The sequence below is a fragment of the Tachyglossus aculeatus genome, chromosome 14 (assembly GCF_015852505.1).
Source record: "Tachyglossus aculeatus isolate mTacAcu1 chromosome 14, mTacAcu1.pri, whole genome shotgun sequence".
In the NCBI taxonomy this organism is placed as follows: Eukaryota; Metazoa; Chordata; class Mammalia; order Monotremata; family Tachyglossidae; genus Tachyglossus; species Tachyglossus aculeatus.
This window is the reverse complement of record NC_052079.1, coordinates 6,081,644-6,106,417: the sequence shown is the minus strand read 5'-3', so window position 1 is coordinate 6,106,417 and position 24,774 is coordinate 6,081,644. Positions and strand designations below refer to the sequence as shown.

The 24,774-nt window shown below is 39.5% G+C and overlaps 1 protein-coding gene across 2 annotated transcripts in view; it reads right to left on the bottom strand.

Moving 5' to 3' along the window:
• The window catches only part of MDGA2 (MAM domain containing glycosylphosphatidylinositol anchor 2), a 460,928-nt gene that overhangs the window by 166,937 nt on the left and 269,217 nt on the right, over window positions 1-24,774 (bottom strand). Inside the window, exon 4 of one of the 2 annotated variants that reach the window (XM_038756395.1) lies at window positions 1,655-1,851. The exons of the other annotated variant lie outside the window; for it this stretch is intronic. Coding sequence (XP_038612323.1) covers window positions 1,655-1,851 — 197 coding nt within the window. The remainder of the gene's footprint in view (window positions 1-1,654; window positions 1,852-24,774) is intronic. 2 annotated transcript variants of the gene reach the window in all.

Here is a 24,774-nt window from a genome sequence, read left to right as displayed (position 1 = left end):
TGTCTCAAGCAACCAGAGAATCTTCATAATAGTTCATCTTTCAAGAGAAACCTGTGCTTAGCCCTGTGATTAAATCCTACTCCCTTCTACTTGGACTGTAAACACCATGTGGTTACAGTGTTAAGCGCTTAGTACAATGCTCTGCACACAGTAAGTGCTCAATAAATATGATTGAATGAATGTGGGACAGGGACTGTGTCCAACCTGATCAATTTGAGCAAGTTCATGCAGCTTAATAGAGTATGGGCCTGAGTGTCAGAAGGTCACAGGTTCTCATCCCAACTCCACCACCTGTTTCCTGTGTGACCTTGGACATGTCACTTCACTTCTCTGGACCTCATCTGTAAAATGGAGATGAAGACTGTGAGCTCCACGTGGGTCAAACTGATTACCTTGTATCTACCCCAGCGCTTACACTAGTGCTTGTAAGCACTAAACAAATACCATAATAATAATAATTATTATTACCTAGCACATAGTAAGTGCTTAATAAGACCATAATATATGTATATATTATATATTATAGAGAGATATATGTGCATATATAATATATATTGAACTCTTCTCTTGCTGAAACCGGGGCTGCCTCCATTTTCTCTTGCTATCTACCTCAGGAATGTTGGTGACCTAAGGTTTAGTTTTCATGACATTAACGTTTCTTCCTCAGTTTTTATCTGCAACTCTTGATTTGTATGATGAAACAGTGTTAAGGCAAATTTTTCTTTTCAGCATGTTAACGATTTTAGTTCCTACTCTAACCGGGATGAGGATGCAGTGGTAGCATGAGACTTCTGCTTTTTCCTTTTCCAATGGACTGCCACGGCCTGAAGCTCAGGAGGGAAGCAGTCCTATCCCAACACTACTGAGTCCAATCAGCCTCTATTCCTGGCTGAGAAGAGTGACAAAACAACAGTAGACCAGAAACCAGAACTGATTTACCAAACAAGATGCTTACTCTTTTTGCAATGTCAATTTTCCTGCATAAAAATGGTTTTCAAAATGTATTCTTCTAAGAACTTTTTTTAAGATACAACAAATCATTCCATGAACTGTATATTATGCTCAGTATGAAGACACATGTTCATTTTCAATAGACGAAAAATGTAAGTGGAAAATGGGATGATTAACTGTGAGGACTAAACGCCAGACTCTTAGCTGACACTTCTAAATTTAAATATCAAATTGAAAGTACAGAAAAGTATCATGTCATTTTCACTGTATTCAGTTATTCCTGGAGGAAAAAGGCATTCCCTTTTTAGAAGGTAGGGGTAGGTGAAAGTATGCTTTTTAAAACTTATGAATCAGAAATGAATGAAAGCAAATGTATTCAACATGGATTTATACAACTGAAAGGGATCTAAAAAGGCCATCTGGTTCATCTCCCGGCCTCCAAAAGGGAAAAAACATGCTATCCAGGAGAGATGAATTGTACTTTCCAAATGCTGAGTATCCTGCACACAGTAAGCGCTCAATAAATACAATTGACTGGCTGAATGAATGAATAAATGAAAGAAAGATGCGGAAACTTGGATCAGAGATCTCCAAGAATGGTGGCTTGTTGATCTCCTTTGGCATCAATCCAAGGCTTTATTACCCCTTGAGACAGTAAGCGTGGTAATGGGCCAAGGAAACAATACTATACCTTGATTCCTACCTGGGTAAAGAAGGGCTCATAAATTTCCACTCCTTTATCCGATCCTTGTAGTAAGACCTCCTGGCCACGTCTCCAGCTGTATCGCACAGGTGGATTGGAATTGGCAACGCACCGGAGAAACACTGTCCTCTCATAGTAAAATTGCTCTTTCGCTTCACCTATACTTTGGTGAACTGTTACTATTGGATCATCCAAATCTAGAGAAAAACAGCCAAGCAGCAAGGTTATGGTCTGCATTACTCCTAAAATTCTTTCCACATAAAAATCAATAGGCTAATCAGAGGATGGGGTTCGCATGTTCCATGTCTACTAGGTCATTTACAAACATTCCCGCTTATGTTTATAGATTACCTTCTATCAAGGAATCCAAGCACTGTGCTGAAATCACCTGCCTAGTATACCATTCCTCAAGGGGTTTCTTTCCCTTCTGAAAGGATGAAGACAGCGACTTAGTCCCCTCAGAATTAAGATTAGATCTCTTCTTCCTCCTTGGACTGTGAGCTCTGGGTGGAACAGGGACTGTGTCCTATCTGGATATTTGTATCTACCCCAGTGCTTAATACAGTGCTTAGCACATAGTAAGTGCTTAACAAACACCAAAATAATAATCATCATGATTATTATAATGCAATTACCTCAAACTCCAGTCTAGGACTCTACCTATGAAATGCCTGATGATTTGCTTTGCACATAGTAAGCGCTTAATAAATGCATTATTATTATTATTATTATTATCATTTAACAAGTGAAAGAATGGGGTAGTTACAACACTGATGCTCTTCAATTTAATTCAGAGCACCCCTTCCTTCTTTCATCTTCTTATTCTCCCTTTAGTTTAACTCCCCTTCCTATCTTAGAAAGAAATCCTAAACAAAATAAAAACCTCTAACTATATGCAATTGCAGATGTTTAAATTTGTGGGGTGGTAATAATCTCACCTAGTGCTGTCAGATAAATTTACCTTTTACCTTGGATTGCTTATCCTAGAGCCTCCCTGTTCTTTTGAAAATAATTAAGATAAGATGTAGTTAACACAGAATAAAATCTATCCCAGTGTTGGGGCTTTATTTAATGATGACATTTGAGTTCTATCTAGCCAAATAGTGATAGTGCTCTAAGGAAAAGAAATCCCAACTTTGTATGTAGAAAAAGGATATTTGCTCCCAAACCTCTCTGGTTTTCTCCTATCTAGACATACACAGATATAGGGTGAGCACACACACACCCCCTATGTACCCAATATCAGGGTACAAAAGGCACCCTATATAATACCCTATAGACCCTGCTAGGGGATAAATGTAAAATGTCAGGCTCATATTGTAGTGGGATCTCTTTAAGGCTCAGCTTTCAGTGTGTTTAGATCAGGTTTTAATCACTACAGTTCACTGATCATGGAAATGTCTATAATCACATTGCACGGAAAAGAGGAAATTTCCCTTTAAACAATGTGACTTTCAATGTCAGCAGATCTGACACTCAAAGGTTTTCCACAAACGGAAGAGAAATGCAGCTAGAATATAAGCACCAAGTGGGCAGGGAACATGTTATATTAGCTTCTACTGTCCTTTCCCAAGTGCTTAGTGTAAGAACCCAATAAAAACCATTATTACTATTAATTACTATTATTGCTATTCCTGATCTTCTCACATGTGCAAAAAATAAGGCATTGAATGTGCCCAGTTTAGTACTTTCACTACAAGTCCATTAGTAAAGATCATCTATTGAGGATGAATATCACAAATAGAAATTAATGTCTAGAGTTTTTTTTTTTATTTGGTGAAATCAAAACCCCATCCACTAGCTCAAGGAAAACCACTGTCTTGGTATCTCAGTAAAGAACAGGAAAAAAAAAAAGCCCTTCCAAACACTGTTTCCTTTATTCTAATGAGGATTTCCTGACAACCCTATTTATCCTTTCTGTTTTGCAACAGTCTGGATGCCTTCACCACCCATCTAAATTCATCTTCACAGCTACATCATGGAGGTCTATTTTAAGCAGTGTGAATTTAAAGAACCACTGCTGCTTCCTGGTAACTTTCAGAAGCATGCTATTGGCATTCAACTCTATTTGTTAACCGTATGGGGGTTGTCACTGCCTTTTAACAAGAAGGGCTATTTTAAGGGGCACCAGATCTTCGTTGAGAAAACATTCCCACTCCTGCCACTTTCCATCTTCAGTCCTGCAAGGATTAGTTCCAGGCCTCAAAACTGTCACTCATCATCCCCCATGTGCTGGTGTCGGAGAGAAGATTTGGCAACGCTAAGTGAGCTTCACTGAATTAATACCATGCATCCCACTTTCAATATTTCATTAAAATAATCCTTGTGTACAACACATTAGGGCCGGACTAATTTCCTTAGGCTATTAATTTAGGAGTGCTTGATGATTTGCTGGCCTTCTTCAAATGAGATACCTTCATTTGTGTCATTACAACTAATTGTAGCCAAGCAGTGGCGAAGGTACAACACAGAATCTGCTATGAGATTAGAATGGAAATATAGCTAGTAGGGTAAAAAAAAAAAGTCACAAAATGAAAGAACCCTTTCGATTCTATTGTCAACCCTACAATCCCTAACATTGTGAGTTTGGGAAAACCTGTTATCCTCTTCAACCTTTCTAATGAAAACATTTCCTAGATAAAATTTTTTCCCTGGTTTATGAGCCGAGAATGACCTACTAATACAGCATCCCTGTATTAAGAATGAGAAAAAATAATAAGTTATGTATATAACATATCATTAAAATCCAAAAGGATGCTAAGGATATGTAATTATCCTGAAAACATACATATACAGAGAAATGATCATTTTTTATGTCAAGTGGTGGCATCGATTGCCTAAGAGGATTGATGTATTAGAAAATGTGGCTGTTTGGAAAAAAATATGTTCATTCATTCAATTGTATTTATATACACATATGCATATTCCAGATATCTGCAGTAGTTAATTGCATCAACATCTTTGCTAATGGCCTACATTTATCCATTCTGACATCAATTCAATGCTCCAGGATGCATAATTTTGTACCTAGAGCTGGCTGGTGCATTTTTTTTAATAAATCATGAAAATTACATTAGATTCATTGACTCAGAGTAGTGTCTCAATCAATTGGGAAATAATTGGAATTTAGTTTAGAATTACAATTATTTTGTACTTTCAAGCTTATTGATTTCAAAACAATATATTCAAGGGGGAGCAAGTAAGTTGTTTGCTTGACATTATCATTACCATTATTACATTTTTTATCTTGAGACATTTACCAAGAACTTACAGAATTCATTGCATTGATAATCTACTTTTGAAAACATTACATATGACCAAATGGCTTCTATAATTCCAGAGTACAAGACACTTTTATGGTAATTCCTGAGTAAAATCTAGGTTAAAAATTGCACCACTGAAGCAAATCTTTACTCTTACAAATGAGCAACTCTCTCAACATTTTAGTTTCAAGGAGAAACTGAAGCTCAGATATATAAAAAATGCTCACAGCCTTTGACAATATGTGACAATGGTGTCCAATCAGACGTAAATTCATACTGTGAAAACCACCCGAAATTTGAAATTCTAGTTGTGCCGTAGTTATTGGTCTGAATAAAAGAACAGCAATATGATCAATGGAGGGTCAAAAAATAATGTACCTAATACAAAAGCTACGACATTGCAAAAATGACTCAAAGGCACACATTATTTGCACAGTGACGGTAAAAGATGATAGGCTGGTTATGTAATAGGGTCTATTATGAATGAAAAATCAGAGCTATAAACCTAACAAAAATCACACCCTTTAAAATGTCAGCAGATAATCACGAAAGAGTACAGAAATTAAAAACTGACTGCCATATTAATTTTTTTCGTGAAGACATGCAAAATGATTTCACATAATAATAATAATAATAATAATAATAATAATGGCATTTATTAAGCACTTACTATGTGCAAAGCACCGTTCTAAGCGCTGGGGAGGATACAAAGTGATCAGGTTGTCCCATAGGAGGCTCACAGTCTTAATCCCCATTTTACAGATGAGGTAACTGAGGAACAGAGAAGGGATCTGAACCCATGACCTCTGACTCCAAAGCCCGTGCTCTTTCCACTGAGCCGTGATAGATCCCTGGATCCCTTGACACTCAGCTCTATATACAGTTGGATAATATAAACACAAAATCCTAAGTGGATTTTTTTTAAGGCATATGCACTATCTTTCCTCTGTTATTATTTCCCAGAAAAAGTTGTTCCATTGTCGGGGTCAGTCATGGCCATCATCTTCATAATCTATATTTGTCAAGCACCTGTATTCAGAGCACCTGAACTGTATTTGCAGGTGACACCACTGATGGTGAAATTGACATTTGCATTCCTATGTGGCTGAAAATGTGGAACAGTCCCATACGTTTTCTGCACAAATCAGTGGTCCCTTCGTGGTATTCACGCCTCCAGGAACTGGTGTTTTCTTTCTTGGCTTCTAGTCTTTCATTCCTTTTGCAGCTTTAGCTCACAAAGAGCTCTTCTTTTCTTGATAGCAGAATGCCCCGCTGGCCTACCTTGGGGCCTTCATCATGGATGCAGCACTGTGAAGCCTAGTTTGACTTCTGTCCTTATGATAGCTCCTTTGTCCTGCTGAGTTTCTGGTTCCTAATTTCAGCTCTCCACATGGAAGTGCAATGGGTAGCCTACTGTCAAATATTCTTCTTACATGTCCCACCCAGCCCAGCAGGCAGGGTTGAGGTGAGCATAGCATCAATGCTAAGAGGCTATTTTCCAGAGCTCTACTAGTTGAGACTTTGTCTTGAAAATCAAGACTAACAATAAAATAGTATTTCTTAAGAGCTTACTAAGTAAGAAGCAATCACTGTGCTAAACACTCGGTAGTCTTTCTCCCGTCCCTAATTTTACTTCAGTGTCTATCTCCTCTTCTAGACTGTAAGATCCTTGAGGCTGGGAAAAACGTATATTGATTCTACCCGGACTTTTCTAAGCACTTAGTGCTGTGCTTTTTATATGACGGGTGCTCAAGTAAGTACTATCGATTGACATATTAAAAATAAGAAAGGCAGAGGACTAAATAAATCTGAGACCAACACCCTAAGGACAAATAAGACAAGGAGATGCACTTCTCTCAACAAGTATTATTTAGCAAAGAACATTTTTGGAAAGGTTCTGTGGCTCAGAAGAGGTGTTTATTAGGATTCAGGGAGGGAAATACAATGGCTGTGGAATGAAAGAGGAGGGTCAAAAATCCGTTGGGGAACATTTTCTGGGTTTGGGCCTTGGTTGGAGTTGAAGAGAGCATCAGAAGGTCTTTAAATGACATCATAAAACACATGGTGTCCCAGGAATCTAGGGATGCCATCCTACGGAGAAGTTATAATTCTTTTCCTGGCCTCAAGGAGGCCAAATAGCTGAAGCTGAACCTCCCAGAATGTTGAACCTAGGCCAGAACTTGCACAGAACTAAGTTAGAATTTACACTTGGACTTTTCCACTTCTGTAGTTTAGAAAGGAAAAGTGATTAATCAGCTATTAACTGAAGTCATGTGATGTAGCTAGAAGCTAAACAGTCTATTAATCTCAAAATAATCATGGCAGAAGTACATTTTCCACTGGGGTTTCTCTCACCATTTGGTTCAATTTTGCTGTCTTTAATCTGTGACTTAAGCCAAATGATAGGGAAACCCAGAAGGCGAGGCACAGTAAGTCCAGTTTGTACAGAATTCCCTCTAGAATATTTGCAAATCTTATGCAAACTGAAATCCATATTTACTGTCTAAAGTGAAATTAAAACCCAATAAGTTTTGGGCACAACAACAAGGGAAGCACATTATATTTCCTTGTACTTCATTCAACTAATTAAGCAATGGTATTTAATGCATGGCTTAATGTGAGCAGAGCACTGTACTAAGCATTTAGGAGACTACAATATAAGAGAATTGATAAACCACTCCCTGCCTGCAAGGAGGGTATTTGAAAGGATACATATCATTATTGGTTGAGCATACAGTATAAAACTGGATTGGTCCTAGGCAAAAGTGGAGACTGACTGTCACCAGCTGGACCAAATCAAATGGGTTTGGATAAGCAAGGGAGGAAATCAAATTAAGCTTTTGTTGGAAATGCCAAAATACAAACGCAAAGCTACTCTTTTCAACAGAGCTTCAGAATTTGAGACTTTTCTGACTGTTTCTAGTCATCCATCCACAAGTCCAGCTACCTTATTGAAAGTAATGGGAAGTTTTGTGCAAATATCAATGGCACCATATGGCCCAGAATCTTGTTCTGCACCACCGTTTGATAAACAAAACTCATTTCATGCGACGACCGGCATTTAAAATTAAAAAAAAAGGGGGGGAGATAGTATAGCTGAATTCTCCAGGTACAAAGAACTGTATGTTGTGGTAAAACCCAGAGAGTGGCTATCTAAAAGAGCGCTAACCCGGGATATAATTTTGGTACTAAATTAATTCCCAATTTCACCTTTGGGCAGGGAGTGTGTCTCATGCTTGTTATTATTCCCCCAGCAGTTGGAACAGTGCATTACACTCAATGGGTGCTCAGTGAATACTTACACTAATTCTATTTTCAGTCTCACTAAAAATATATGACTATTGATCTCATGAACAACATAATGTATGGAGATTCATTCTACAGGGTACTCTAAGGGAGGCCCTAGTCAAAACGAGAAATGGGGAGTGGGTTTATGAGTGGTGGGAGAGTACTGACCAAGTATCAATCAATCAATTGCATTTATTGAGCGCTTATGGTGTGCAGAGCACTGTACTAAGCGCTTGGGAAGTACAAGTTGGCAACATAAGTACAAGTAGGTGACCTTGAGTCATGTCCTGATCCCTAAACCTTACAGTGAGAATGTGATGCTTATAGGAGAACTATGTTTGAGCCCCTAGACGGCCAAGTCAATTCAAAGCTTCAAGCTACTGAGCTAAGTTTTCCTAGTGCCTAAGTCTCAGCCTACATGAAAGTTGAGCTTCTTGGGAGGAGTACTCGTTCTTACATGCCATTTTATAGAGTTGCACTGATGCTTTGCTACTTTAAAATAGTAATTCCAGAAACAAAAAGACTGGAATTCAGGATTATATATGGTATAAGCATGTGTATCCTGTTTTTTACTGTTCCTTTGATTTTCGGAATGAACTGAAAATTCCTAAGTACACTACCTGGAGACACCTGTTGTTGTTTTTCCTAAAATATTAGAATTTGCACAAACTACTTTTGAAGATGAGTTGTTACAAAATTAAAAGTCCATGAAAAAGCATTAGAAGCTCATTTCTATGAGAAGCCAAACTTTTGGAATGCTAGAAGTCATTGAGTTTCAAGGGGAGCAATAAGAGCAACCAGAAGAAGAAGAGTGGGAAGTAATGCTGGTTCTTTTTAGTGCCTGGCTGGCCAAACTGTAAAGGATTATAAAACAGACTAAAAAATGCTATTAGTTTCTGGGATTATTTCACTTTTCCTCTCCATTATTACTACAACCCACACCTGGCAAGGCTTCCATAACCGTACCACAAAGTTTAAATCTGAACCAAGGTATTAAATTCAAGAAGTAACTTGGGCATCAGTGAAGCATGCCATTTATTAAACTACGTTTTTTGATAATCCTTAGTCCACCATTTACTCTACTCTGCCCTACTGAGCCGATGCTTTTCAAAATTCCAAATACCACACTCCTGGAATGTGCCAGTTTAGAGGAATTCCTAGTTCTGGACACCTTTGCAAATTAATAGAACTTTCCATCAGTGTCCCCTACTAAATTCATTTTTTGTCTTACTCTGTGTTCCTGTAAAGTCAGATCAGAGCATGGAGTTTTGTTTGATGTCAAAGGGGAACTCTGAACTTGGATCTACTAGATACTGTGGTGAAAAAATGAAGGTTAGAAATGATCCCACTGCCCAGAATAGGCATTCATGAGTACTCTTGGAATTTGCTCAAAGGAAAAAAAAAAAACTTGACTGCTTGAAAAGATGAAAGCATATTTTAGAATAAAAATATCAGAGGCAAAATAACAAAGTTAATGAAGGTCAAAATGGAGTAACCTAGAGTTAATAGGTCCGTTCAGTCACCTTCCCTCTTGTTTCTGACATAGGCTCCATAATTAGATTGCGGGCTCCTGGTAGGGACCGTATCTAATTCTAGGTGTTCATGGTCTCTCACACATTATGCCTTTCAATGAGGGTTACTGAGAATGACTCCAAGATCCAAGAACGACTCACAGCAAAGCAAGTAATGTATTCTCAACACATTGCAGCTCCTTGTGATGTGTATAAAATTGACACCTTCTTGAAGCTCTGCAGTACCATTCAAACATTCTATTTCTGAACCTAGCCCTACCAGTGGCATGCTTGTAAATGGAAACCTGTGAAGACCAGAAATGCTTTCTAGACAATGGTTCAGATATTGGATACAATTCAACAGGGTTTTCCTTCAGAAATATCACATAGTCTGCTCAGAAGGTGTAGCTTCACAATTAATTTTATATACATCAATAAGAAATATCATAAAAAAGTCTGAATAAAAGCTTTTATGACAGCCAAGACTTTTTAATTGCTCCCCAAATGAAGAGATTAAAAACATTTCTGGTCTCTGAAAAAATATAGCCACAGTCAAGAATCTCCATTGTTATAGAGAACCAAAGCTTTCTCAGAATTCTCTTAACTAAGCAGTAGCTTGTTCAAAAGTCTTGCTGCTAAATCCAGTGGAAAGAACAGGTTCTGGGAATTAGATAAACCAAGTGTTAGCCTTAGGCAAGGGGGACACAAGAGGAGAATGAATGATGGCAAAATTCTTCAAACCACAGCTGTATGTTCTTTCGGTTTTTTTAAAAATGTTATTTGTTAAGTGCTTACTATTCACTGTACTCATCCCTGGGGTGGGTACAAAATAATCAGGTTGGACCCAATCCCTGTCCCACATGTGGGTCACAATCTAAGAAGGTGGGTGAGCTGAAATTAGGACCGAAAGCAAGGAGAACAGGATAGACTCGCATAGCATACCACTATCAAGAAAGGAGTGGCTCTTTTAATCAATCAATCGTATTTATTGAGCGCTTACTGTGTGCAGAGCACTGTACTAAGCACTTGGGAAGTACAAGTTGGCAACATATAGAGACAGTCCCTACCCAACAGTGGGCTCACAGTCTAGCAAAGGCTCTGAAAAAAATGAGAAACAAGAAAGGGAAAGAGAAAACAACAGCAGATGGTTAAAAGTGCCTGTCTGTGCAAACAATGTGAGTGATGATGATGATGGCATTTGTTAAGCACTTACTGTGTACCAGGGACTGTGAGTCCTGCACCTGCCCTTTCAATCACATGTGAACTCAGAGGCTAATTTCACCAACAGCGGTGGCACCTTCTGAGAATACCAACCACTACTAGATACAGAGACACAGCTCTGCAAGTAGGGACATATTTCTGGGGTTGCAAGATTAAGCGTGAAGATTCTGGGGGAAACCACAGCAAGGGGGTTCCCCAAAGTAAACAGGTCCCCACAGAGATCCAGAAATATTGATCAACTTACTTGGCAAAGGGCATTAACTCAGTGGCCTGAAGTTATGACTCAGTGGTCCAGCCTATGTCTTTTGCTGTGGTCATTTCAACTGTACAGAGGGTCCCATACATTAGAAAAAAAAATATTGCATGCAATTCACAATGTGTTCCACCCCTGCCTGCCTACTCATTCATTGTGTGGTGTGCCCCGTAGAAACTGAACTGGCAAGGGAAGAATTTGAGTGGCAATGTGTATGCCCCCTTTACTGTAATGTATTTAACAGCACCATTGTTTACAACAGGAAACACCAGCAATTTGTCCTTTGAAGGAAGGATAGGCAAAGAAGTAGAAAACCAAACCATAAACTAACTAGGGCCTTCAGTAGCCTGACAGATTGATGTCAATAGGATGCCAGTCAATTAATCCTATTTATTAAATGCTTACTGTGTTCAGAGTGTTGTACTAAGATCTTGGGAGAGTACAATAACTGACACATTCCCCGCCCACAATGACTTAACAGTCTGGCAAAGCCTATATAGAAGGTGTAGTGCCCAGGTTTTCTTATGACTGGTTTTACTCCATCAGTGAATCATATTTATTGAGCACTTACAGTAGAAACAGAGTTGGTAGATATGCTCCCTGCCCCCAATGAGCTTACAATTTACCCACCCAAGAGCCAACTTTTTGAGTGGTTCAATGTTTGTTCACATCGCCCCCTCCTACCTCACCTCCCTTCTCTCCTTCTACAGCCCAGTCCGCACCCTCCGCTCCTCTGCCGCTAATCTCCTCACCGTGCCTCGTTCTCGCCTGTACCACCATCGACCCCCGGTCCACGTCATCCCCCTGGCCTGGAATGCCCTCCCTCCCCACATCCGCCAAGCTAGCTCTCTTCCTCCCTTCAAGGCCCTACTGAGAGCTCACCTCCTCCAGGAGGCCTTCCCACACTGAGCCCCCTCCTTCCTCTCCCGCTCGTCCCCCTCACCATCCCCCCGCCTTACCTCCTTCCCCTCCCCACAGCACCTGTATATATGTATATATGTTTGTATGTATTTATTACTCTATTTATTTTATTTGTACATATTTATTCTATTTATTTTAATTTGTTAATATGTTTTGTTTTGTTCTGTCTCCCCCTTCTAGACTGTGAGCCCACTCTTGGGTAGTGACCGTCTCTATATGTTGCCAACTTGTACTTCCCAAGTGCTTAGGACAGTGCTCTGCACACAGTAGGCGCTCAATAAATATGATTGAATGAATGAATGTTCCATTTACCATCAAGAGGTAACATGGTTGCACAAAGAACATAACCCTTCCCCAATGAAGAAATACCGATCATATCTTCACTTCAATGGATTCAGCATGCAATTATATAATAATAATGATAATTGGGGTATTTGTCAAGAACTCAGTAAGTACTGAATACTGTGCTAAGCACGGGGCGGATATGATACCATCGGATCGGAGGTGTCCACCAGGTACCCATGGCCTAGTGGCAAAAGCATGGGCTTGGGAATCAGAGGATGTGGGTTCTAATCCCAGCTCTGCTGTGGAACCTTGGGCAAGTCACATAACTTTTCTGTGCCTCAGTTACCTCATTTGTAAAATGGGGATTAAGACTGTAAACCCCACATGGGACAGGGACTGGGTCCAACCTGATTACCTTGTATGCATCCCAGTGCTTAGACCAATACCAATTGTTATTATTGTTGCTGCAGATGAGCAGAAGTGTGGATTCTACTTAGTAGCCTTAGTTCTTTCATAGCATGTGTCATCGTATGAGTGTTGGCTTTTTGGAGGCCTTTCATGGCAGCCATAGGCTTAGAAAGAAGTGGAGAGATCTGTCCATTCAAGTTGTCCACTGCATGGGGCCATTGCTCTCTGACGGAGACTACCACTCCAGTTTACTACTAGAAACAGCTAAAAACTAGAAACAGTTATAGAAGTTAGAGGACCTGGATTCTAATCCTGTCTGTACCACTTGCCTGTTGTGTGACCTTGGGCAAGTTATTTAAATTCTCTGAGCCTCAGTTTCCCTACCTGTACAATGCGGTTTCAGTACTTGTTCTCCCTCCTCCTATTTAGTCTGTGAACCACTACTGGGACAGGGACTCATCACGTATCTAGTTCAGCTCTTAATACAGTGCTTGGCACATAGTAAGCAATTAACACATACCACAGCTGTTATTGTTATTAGGCATCTGCAGCTCTAATTCAGTCTGACAAACCTATTTTTCAAAAACTGATATGCATTTCAATGCTTCATTTTAGTAATTTCTAAAACTTGGTTGAGTGAGATGTCTTTATTGTGGCTTACTGAATTGAATGGAATGAAGTTTATTCAAATACCTTCCCTAACACCCTATATTTAATTTGATCCTACGTAAATCACAAAAAAATTCAGCAAAGAAAAACTGATAAAGTTAGAAAGATGTTAACTGCTGTGGCTGCTCATGTAATTAATCAGTAACTATATATAATTCCATGAGGTAGCTCAAAAACATCTATTTTACAATTAATACATTGTTAAAATTCTACAAGGTTGTTCAAAAACATCTATCCAGGACTAATTAAACCTCATTAAAATACACTCTACATGACAATATAAATCTTCCTTGGTTAAACTTAATTTGAAACTTCCATTTTCATTTTAGCTAGCGTGATTGCATAATATTAATTTCAACAAGCATGGCTGCCCTTATAAATTACTCATTCATTTTAAGGTTTTCATTATTAAATCTTTGTATCTTTAATTATCAGGTGACAAGTCTTCTATGTCATTAAGGATCTGAAAGGTCAGAAAGGAATGTTCCTGAAAATTACAATAATCATAATGATTATTTTCAAGAATATTCTTTATGAAAAGGATATACATAAATTACAACATAATTTTTGAAATAAGAATTGCTAATTTACCCATAAATGTGTATCTTTCAAAACACTCCCATCTTCTCCAAGGACAGACATTTTAAATCCACAGAATATATTTCATTTTTGAAACTTATCCTGGTGCCTTTCTGAAGCCATCCATCACTACGCTGAGTTGCTGCCTCCTGTTCCTTTAGATCGTTGGCTCTTGGTGTCATGGCATCCAAAAAGCCAAAGAGAAATCTGGACATGATCAGGAGGGTACTGGAAATGAGATGTTCAGTGTAGCTTTGTACCATTAGAAAAGTACGACACATATTCACTTGGAATACTACATAGAAACACTGCATGGAATTCACATTGCCACATCTTAGGTAGTGGGAGCAAAGGTACAGATTTATATAATTAAAATGAACAGCTTCTGTGGTGTGCATGAAGTGAGTGAAAATATTAGGACTCTTCTTTCTGATAGGCTGGAAGGGCATGCCTGAAGACTACAAATTGTCAAGAACTACAGGAAAGCTTAAAAGAGGACTGGGGAGCCCCCAATGGAGTTATAAAGTGGTAGGTTCAAGATGAACAAAAGAAAACACTTCTCCAGTCACAGCAGGTGTAAAGTACGGTATATAAAATTCAGTACCCCAGGAAGCTGTGGAGGCAGAAAATATAATTAAGAAAGGATTTAATACATTCATGGAAAGAAGGGCTATAGTGAGAAAGAAGAAGTTTAGTAACGAGAAAACCTAGGGATGAAAGAAACTACACATCCACCTTAAGGACGGATGTGAACGAAGGTAAATAATGCACCATTCTTACAAGCATTCTTTAGGGCTGCTGCTGGAAAGAGATTGCTAGGTTGTATGGACCACTGAGCTGATTTAGTATAGCATTAATTATGTTCCTGTGTAACTCCAATCTGCAAATTGGGTTTACTCAAACTCTACCGAAAATGGCTAATGTCAGGATATTTGCCCATCATCAACTAAGGAAAGCAGGCTCGCTTTCCCGGTCCAGTCCTGTTCCAAATATTCTACTAGCCAGACAGCAAGAAACACCTGCCATCTTCCCTCAGACCCTTTTAATTCACCAGACTGAGTACATCATTATAGTTCCTTTGAATTACTCACCATGGAGCTCCTGAACGCTGATAACTGCTATGGGGATACCCATGTGAAGCTATAATATTGTGGGAACTGCATCTCAGAACCAGTAATGTTGCTGCTACCGCCATCATGAACAACTTTTCATTTTGAGGGAGGGGGTGAGAATGAGGCAAGGGGTTTTAGGAGGGGTGAGGACAGAGAGGGGCCAAACCTGAAAGAGTTAACAGGTCAGAAAGTCAGTACCAGCTGGTAATACTAATAATGATAATAATAATAAATAGTTTTTGTTAAACACTTACTATGTGCCAAGCACTGTACTAGGTGCTTGGGAGATGCAGGAGCAGCATCTTGTGCAAGTGATTGCTCTGCCTAGTAGATAGAACATGGGCCTGAAAGTCAGAAGGACCTGGGTTTTAATCCCAGCTCTCCCACTTGTCTGCTGTGTGACCTTGGGCAAGTCACCAAACTGCTCTGGGCCTCATTTACCTCATCTGCAAAATGAGGATTAAGACAGCTAGCCCCACGTGGCACATGGGCTGTATCCAATCTTTTTAACTTATCTTTACCCCAGCATTTACTACAGTGCTTAGCATATAGTAAGTACTTAAAAGTACCATAAAACAAGAAAAGTAAAGATCATCAGGTCAGATACAGTCCTGGTCCCTCAGAGTCTAAAGGGGAGGGAAAACAGGTATCGAACTCCCACCTTACAGATGAGGCACACAGAAGTTAAGTAAGCACTTAGTACAGTGCTCTGCACACAGTAAGTGCTCAGTGAATGAAAGTAACTTGCCCAAGGTCACGGAGCAGATAAGTGGCAGAGTCAGAACTGGAACCCAGGTTCAGTGACTCCTAAGGCCATGCTTTTTCCACCAGGTCACGCTGTTTCTAGTACCTAAGCGAAGTGGTCGTCCAGTTCAGAGCGCTATTTCTCCCACAGACTGGGCATTCCATTCTGCTTCTGTCTAAGCCTAAAAATGATTAACAAGCAGGCAGCCCTTTCACAACCTCTTCTGAAGACCACAGACACACTAACTGGAACAAAGGTTGTCCTCAATGTGCACTGATTCATAATGCTTTTCCCCCCATCCATTTCCAAACTATGCAACGAACTGAAGTTTATGTTCATATGAATATGTTTATGTGCATACAAGCGTTTTCCTGAAAATATTTACACATACCTTCAGTAGCACGAAGACAGTCTGGATGAAACTAACAACCACAATCCAAATTACCTGGGATCCACCCTTTATGTCCCAAACTGAACAGTAAATGCAAATGAATCTAGGCAGTCTATTAAATCACCTGCATGCTGGTAAATGATGTGTATAACTGGTAGGCATTCCAGAACTGTCTTCCCCAAAATATTCCACTTTCAATACTAATTCCATCAAATTGCTAAATGACTCCAACTTTGGTTGTAAGCATCTGGTCAAAGGAAATCTAGGTTTAAACCCGTCGTTAAAAGGCAAACCTTGAGATGTGGGTTGAACTGTACTGTCATTTCATCCCATTATTATGGAACTGCCCCAAACTCTGATTAGGTCCACTTAAATTATTTTTACAGTGTGAATTGGAGAACCCGAAGTATACTAGAATAGGAATAAAAATCCATTTCTGCAAGTGGGAGGGATTCTGTCTTTAGCTCCTGGCATGGGTTGAGTTGCCTGTGAAAGCTGACTTTCAACCAGGGGAACAGATTCAGATAGAATCGTTGCAAGATGTTAACCGGGAGCAATATTTAAGCTTGATTTAGGTTCTGCAAAGAGAATTCTAAACTTAATACTTTGAAATTCTCTTGTGTGGTAACTACCCTTCTTTTTCCCCAGATTTCTACTGCTTTGTAACAGTAAATAGCAATATGACATTGCTTATGGGCTTGGCCCTGGTTCAGCCTGGCTGAACTCCAACTGTATTCAATGAGAAACTATTTTCTCGCCTTAGCAAAGCTTCTGGGAGGTCCTTTTGAACTCAATGGGAGATCCCAGCTCAGACAGCCCTATAGGATGCCCTAGGTCCTCTCAGCCTGCAGCTCTTTAATTATTCAGGAAGATATGCCAGTGATGCCTGAAGTTCAACAGAGATGAGATCAACACGACCACTCACCTCGGATTACGGTGAGTACAGGGAATGGTACTGAGCAACTCATCTGAAAAGTAGCAAAGGCAGTTTGGCAAACTGAGGTACTCTGAGGATTTCCTCGGGACTGGGAACACAAGGGGCCCAAATCCCACTCATGAGGACCAATTTTCCTCACTGGTATTAATATTTTCATTCATTCCTCCTGCCTTGTACTCTCCCAAGCGCTTAGTACAGTGCTCTGCACACCGTGAGTGCTCAGTAAATATGATTGAATTCATTCAATCGCTTGGGAGAGTACAATACAACATGAAGCAGACACACTCCCTGCCCACAATGACCGTATTTTATCGTTTTTTTGGTGGAATTCAGCTACATAATAATAAATAATAATGGCATTTGTTAAGTGCTTACTATGTGCAATGCACTGTTCTAAGCACTGGGGAGGATACAAGGTGATCAGGTTGTCCCACGTGGGGCTTACAGTCTTAATCCCCATTTTACAGATGAGGTAACTGAAGCACAGAAAAGTTAAGTGACTTGCCCAAAGTCACACAGCGGAGCTGGGATTTGAACCCATGACTTCTGACTCCCAAGCCCGTGCTCCTTCCACTGAGCCATGCTAGATGAAAACAGTAGCTGAATAAATGAAGGTTACGTAGATGCGGACAGAAAATACTGAAACAATGCAAACTCAATCACTCAATAGTATTAATTGAGCCCTGACAGCACTAAACAACTGGGAGGGGGGAATAGAATTAGTAGACAAAATCATAGCTTTCAAGGAGCTTACAGTTTAGTAAGGAAACTATGATAAATTAAAAGTAAGGGGAAGCAACGGAGTTTAAAGTTATGTATATGGGAGCTAGATATAGTGTGTTGGGAGATCTAATAACCTAATTGTTTAGGGAGCAAACAGGGTAGGGAAACAATGCTGGAATTGTTGAATTTATGAAAAAATCATGCCTATCAATTTCAGTGCACTCTCCTTTCCCAAGAGCTTTGAGCAGCAAGCGCCCACTAAATACTACTGAGTGGCTGACTGACTGAATACCGGAAATCCTCAACTTAAGACTTTATGAGTTAAGATGAATGACACTTTTAATCTAGAAACACTGGAAAATTTCCAAAAAGAAACAAATGACTAGTTCTACCAAGGGAAATTGCTTTCTTGATCAACTTGTGTCAAGTAAAACTCATGCTTCGTTCTCACGCTGAGCCTAGCGCAGTACATGGGCCCACAACCAGTTCTTTCCCCATTGCCTTGCAGCTTATCTAGACTGATATGCACCAGTGGAAGAACAACCCCCTAACACTGAAGCCATGGTCTACCCAAAATAGAGCGAAAACACTGTTACAGTAAAACTTACTGTAGCTTAAAAGGCAGATACGTTTGATATGAACAATTTTGCCTTCAAACTTAGGACCACTCTTGACAGGCCTACAAGGAAGGAAACCAAATGTTCATTATCTCTTGTGCCCTTTATATCATTCATTCCCCACAAAGGATGAACTTCACAAGAAAGAGTCTGTCAGGCCAAGAAGAAGTTCAAGAGGGCAATGCTAAGCTTTGGTGATTCATTACTCTTCTTAGCAAAACAATTCTCCTCTGCCCCCAATGATTAAACAAACAGCAAGGATGCTAAAGGTTAGACACAACTCTGAAAGGTACAGTTATCTCACATTTCTCACTCCTGGATTAAGGGCTGTTGGGTCAGAGTTCAGGAGCATCCACTCACATGAGCATAGAGTTGGTACTTCACCACTGAAAGCAATTTAACAAATTCTGGGGATAGAAACTATTGTTTTCTGAAATGGAACTACTATATGTTCCACAATGAAGATAAATGTCTTAAAAATGGATGCCTCAGGGGACAGGATCAAACAGAGGAAGACCAAAAGGAGTCACCACCTTCTGCCAAAGAAACTCAGAAGACAGTGTGGTCTAGTGGAAAGAGCATGGATAGGACATACCACTGCCATGCTGACTGCTGTTATTTTGTGCAACAGTGAGAGGAAAAGTTTTGAAGCTTCTCATTTTTTAAGGTGGCTGATGGGTTTTTATTCAAATAACAGCCAATTTTATAACTGTTGTTGATAAAAAAAATGTCATCACGCTATTAGCAGTTTGAAATCAGGCATGACATTAAGAATTCATTTTCTTTTTCTTTAACAGACCTAATGCAGCCAAAATCAAATAGAAACTCAAATAGAAATAACAATAATACAATAAGAAGAAAGTTGGAAGGCGAGAAAGGATATTTTAACTTTTTCCTTCCTAGCCAAATTTCTAATAAAAGATTTTAAAATAATCCATCTGGCATAATAGATTAATTACATTTAAGCTTTATAATCCTCAGTGGACTAAACTTTAATTTATAACTTGGAGAAATCTTTTAGACATATGGATGTTTGAAAGTAGTGACATACAATTTTTCTCGAAACAGATGTTTTTCTACTAAATAATTCATAAAAAATATTTTTCTCCATAAATCACTCCCAGTAGACCAGATGCCTAATTTAATACAATGAGAATGACTGCTCTGTACACTTTACTGAAAAAGAAATGAAATGTCATCAGCAGTGTCACAAATCATTTTCCTACTCTATATGTACATTTTAAATTATCCTTTAAACATGCTGTCTTCTTGGAAAACGTGATTTGGGAGATTTGCACAGTAATGTAATCTCATTGAAAATGTACTGGAATGAGAATCCATATTATTATAACGGTCACATTTATTGAGTGTGTACTATGCACCAAGCACTGTACTAAACACTCAGCAAGATACAAGATAAATCAGATTGGACACAGGCACTGTTCCACATGGACCCCTAGCAGACTAAGAACAGACTGAAGAACTCATTATAGCTTGTCCTACTATAAGAGAAAATTATATCCTTCTTTGTATTTAATGGGAATGGTATGCCACTTGTTTGGTATGTGACCTTGGGCAAGTCATTTGACTTCTCTGTGCCTCAGTTACCTCATCTGCAGTGGGGATGAAGACTGTGAGCCCCGAGTGGGGCATGAACTATCATTTCACAAAGTGCAATTAGTTTCCTGAAAGAAAGGTCATTGAACAAGTATAGAGTATTGCATTATTTTGAACTTAAAGAACATGACTGAAGATGTGAAAACCAGAATTAACTGCATGCAAAAGATCAACAGATTTAAGAAATAATCATCAGATGAGTAATCGAAGCAAGAATAAGCAAATTAATTGATTCATATGCATGGACTCAGATTGATGGCACTCAGAATGAAAGAACATGGAGAAAGGTATTTGAAAAAAAGAAAAACAAAGTACTGTACTAAAAGCCATTTTACCTCCTTCCCTTCCCCACAGCACCTGTATATATGTATATATGTTTGTACATATTTTTTACTCTATTTATTTTATTTGTACATATCTATTCTATTTATTTTATTTTGTTAGTATGTTTGGTTTTGTTCTCTGTCTCCCCCTTTTAGACTGTGAGCCCACTGTTGGGTAGGGACTGTCTCTATATGTTGCCAATTTGTACTTCCCAAGCGCTTAGTACAGTGCTCTGCACATAGTAAGCGCTCAATAAATACGATTGATGATGATGAAAAGCCAGTCATGCTGGCATTAGCCTTTATAATGGCAAGAAATGAAAGGGTTCTTTATGTGTAATTCAACTTGGAAGGGATATGTGGTTATGCTTGGAAAATTCATTGTTGTGCCTTTAAGAACCACCGTTGTGCCTATAACTCAAATCTATGTCACGTGAGCATACACTATAACTTGCATTCTACTGGACAAGGTTACCCTCCTCTGAGTATCCGGGTAAAATGAAGTATGGAAATCAATCAGTGGTATTTATTACACACTTATTATGTACAGAGAACTATATGAAGTGGTTGGGATAGTCCAATGGAGTTGGTAGACTTGAGCCCTGCCCCCAAAGGCCTTACAGTCTAGACAGAAGTGAGGCGAGGGTGGAGAGAAGTGAGAATGCTGGGAATGGGAGAGGGGGAAGGGGAAAGATAGAATATGCCCCCTCACCCACCCACCCACCACCACCACCACCACTAGCACTGACAATAAAGGGGTATGGTCCCGGGTCTTTGTGTATCACTACAGGGTGTCCAGTGTACTGAGATGATGGATGGAAGAGGACTGCGTACAAGGAAACAGTAAAGATAGTTTGGATAGAAGCAGAGCAAAGACTTTCTCGTGGGAATCAATTCTCCTCTTGAATCAGGCTCGATCCTCTGCTAATTCATTCATTCATGCATTAATATTTAGCAAGTGCCTACTGTACATAAAGCCCATGTACTAGGCCCTTGGAAAAGCTCAATAAACATTTAAACATGTGGTATCTGGTTCTAGGAGCTTACAATCTAAGGGAGGCAGACGTATACCCACCTTGGGAGCAAGAGGAAAAATATAGATACAACTGGTAAGAGCACGAGTAAAGGAAAAATGAATAGATTCATGGAGTTGGTACAACGTCATTTAAAAACATGCTAAGAGTTGCTGGGGATAAATATGATTTGACAGTCATTGGGGAATTGCTTTTGGAGGAGATGGATTTTCAGGAGGGCTTTGAAGGTGGGGAGGGTTAGGGGCTGATGGATTTGAACAGTGAGGCAGTTTTAGGGAGACGGAAGAGGACGAGGATGGAAGCATTGAGGATGTGGAGTTTGGAGAGGGTGGGGTAGAATGGTTAATGGCAAAAGGAGGCCACTACTAACCCTGTGTTGTCTATTTTTGAAGTTTTGGGCTCAAAAATAATCTATCATAGGAACATAATACAGATGAATTAAAGGAAAAATTATATTAAATACTCTGCACTTCTTGGAAACAGGGCACCATTTAAAAAGTCTTTTTTTATTTCAAGAATATTTGCCTTAATAATGACCCAGTTTTTTCACTGAAGACAGTTCAACATACAACAATATCAAGATAATTTCACAGAAATTACTTCTAGGAAAATAATTGGATTAATTTTTGAAAGCAATTAACAAGCTGCTATTCATAATTACCATATTAGAATACAACCTAAAAGCTGAAGAATATTTATTAAATTCTATGACCCTGTGAAATAATAGCAGAGGCACTGCAAAATCTAACCTGTGGAAAGGCTGTTACTTTAACTTCAGTTTCCGTAGCTCACAGTTCCTTTTTTTCTCAGGGTAAAGACAGCATTCTGCTCTCCAAACTGGGATGAAAATAAAAATCTGAATTCCAAACCCCCCAACATTTTTAACTGCTTCAACGGAAATACCATAAATGTTAACCTGACCATTTTTGTATGAAATGGTACTCTTGATTGTTATTTTAAGATGATTTTTAAAATAATGGGTATTGACCTGCAAATCTACTCCCATTTAAACCTTTCTTTTAGGAAAGCAGCTTGAAAACATTTTTTGCTGCTGGTGGTTATGTAGAAACGATTCTTCTGATATCCAGCAAATATAAACATGAATCGCTTAATTGCCCTCTTATACCAGCTTCGTCCTTACTTACTAGCTTTCTTTGGCTTTCAGATTATTTCCTATTCTGATATTTTCCACTAGACTGTAAACTCCTTGAGGGCTGGGCACATGTCTACCAACTCCGTTATATTACTCTCCCAAGAGTCTATTTCAGTGCTCTGTGCACAGTGAATACTCAGTGAATATCATTAATTGATTGATTGCTAGTCCCACAGAATCACTTTTAGAGTAAAGGAGACTTTCAAGCAAACCAAATCTTCCTAGATTTTCTCATCCAAGCCATGTTTTTTATATTTTCAGCTCTCTTTGGAAAGGATCTTTCTTTCCTATTTCCTGAGATCTCGTCTACCTTGCCACCAACCTCTTGTCAACTTCCTGCTATGGTCTGGAACCCCTTTCCTCTTCATGACCGACAGACTACCACCCTCCCCACCTTCAAAGCCTTATTAAAAGCATATCTCTTCCAAAAGGCCTTCCCCCAAACTAGGCCCTCATGTCCTCTTCTCCCTCTCCCCTCTGGGGAACTTCCTCTTGCCCTCGGATTCGCACCCTATTAATCGCCCCTCCCTTAGCCCCAGAACACTTATGTACTCAGTATCTGATTTATATTAATATCTGTCTAGACTTTAAGCCCACTGTGGGCAGTGAGTACGTCTACCAACTCTGTTTTACTGCACAATCCCAAGCACGCACTTAGTACAGTGCTCTGCACACAGTAAACACTCAAACACAATTGACTGATAGATTGCCCAGAGCAGGGCAGGCAGTTTGATTTGCTATCTACAAAAATGCCAGTCTCCTGTTTACTTTTGTGTCCTCTGGGCCTGAGCAGCTGTTCCTGGTTGGAGTGGTTTGGGGAATAATAATAAAAATGATAGTAACTGTAGTATTTGTTAAGCACGCACTATGTGCCTGGCACTGCACTACGCGCTGGGGTAGAGTCAAGATAATCTGGTTGGATACAGTCCTTGTCCCACATGGGGCTCAAAGTCCAAGAAGCAGGAAAGGGCAGTGGCGTAGGAGTCGAGGACCTAGGTGCCAATTTCAGCTCTGCCACTTGCCTGCTGTGTGAACTTGGGCAGATCACCTAACTTTGCTCTGCCTCAGGTTCCTCATTTGAAAAATGGGAATTCAATACCTGTTCTCCTTCTTACTTAGACTGTGAGCCCCAAATGGGCCAGGAATTGTGTTCAAACTGATTCTATCATATCTATCCCAACACTTAGTAGAGTGCTTGGCTCACAGCAAGTGCTTAATCCTGGCATTATCATACATAAAATGGGCATTAAATAGCTACTCTCCCTTTTCTCTAGACTTTCATCCACATGTAGAAAACCGGGATCATGCCTGATCTGATTGCCTTATATCTACACCAGCGCTTAGTACAGTGGGCCCATTTAGACTGTGAGCCCACTGTTGGGTAGGGACTGTCTCTATATGTTGCCAACTTGTACTTCCCAAGCACTTAGTACAGTGCTCTGCACACAGTAAGCGCTCAATAAATACAACTGATTGATTGATTGGTGGCAAAGAATAAGCACCTAACAATACCACAGTTATTATTATTATTGTAACATTATTACTTCTTTGGGCACAATCTGTGTATGCTCTATTAATAAGGAAAACTTGGAATTTATTTGACTAACTGTATCTCCTGCAAAACTGTAAGGTACTTGAGGGCAGGGAATATGTCTAGTTACTCTTTTGTACTCTCCCCTGCACTTAGTACCGTACTCTGCAGACAGAAAGTGGTCAGTAAACACTATCGACTGAACATTTCCTAATCACTGTATTACATTCCATCCAAATCATGCAGTGAAGCTCTGTGTTTTAGCAGAAATGACAATAGCAGTCACCACTTTTAATGCGTTATTTTGGTTCTGCTGTCACCATTTCCTCTCTAAAACCTCAACAACTTGCTTTTAAAATTCAGCCAAGATGGTGTCCACTCTACTATTTCCCTCGACTTTTTCAACATATTTTAAGGACTTGATAGATCATTTCAAATGGGTGGTGTCACTTTTTTAGAAGATTCTCAGCTAAAGCCCCTTTTCCCTCATGTCACCTACATTAAGGTGAACGCCTTAGTTGCTTAATAACAGTAGACTG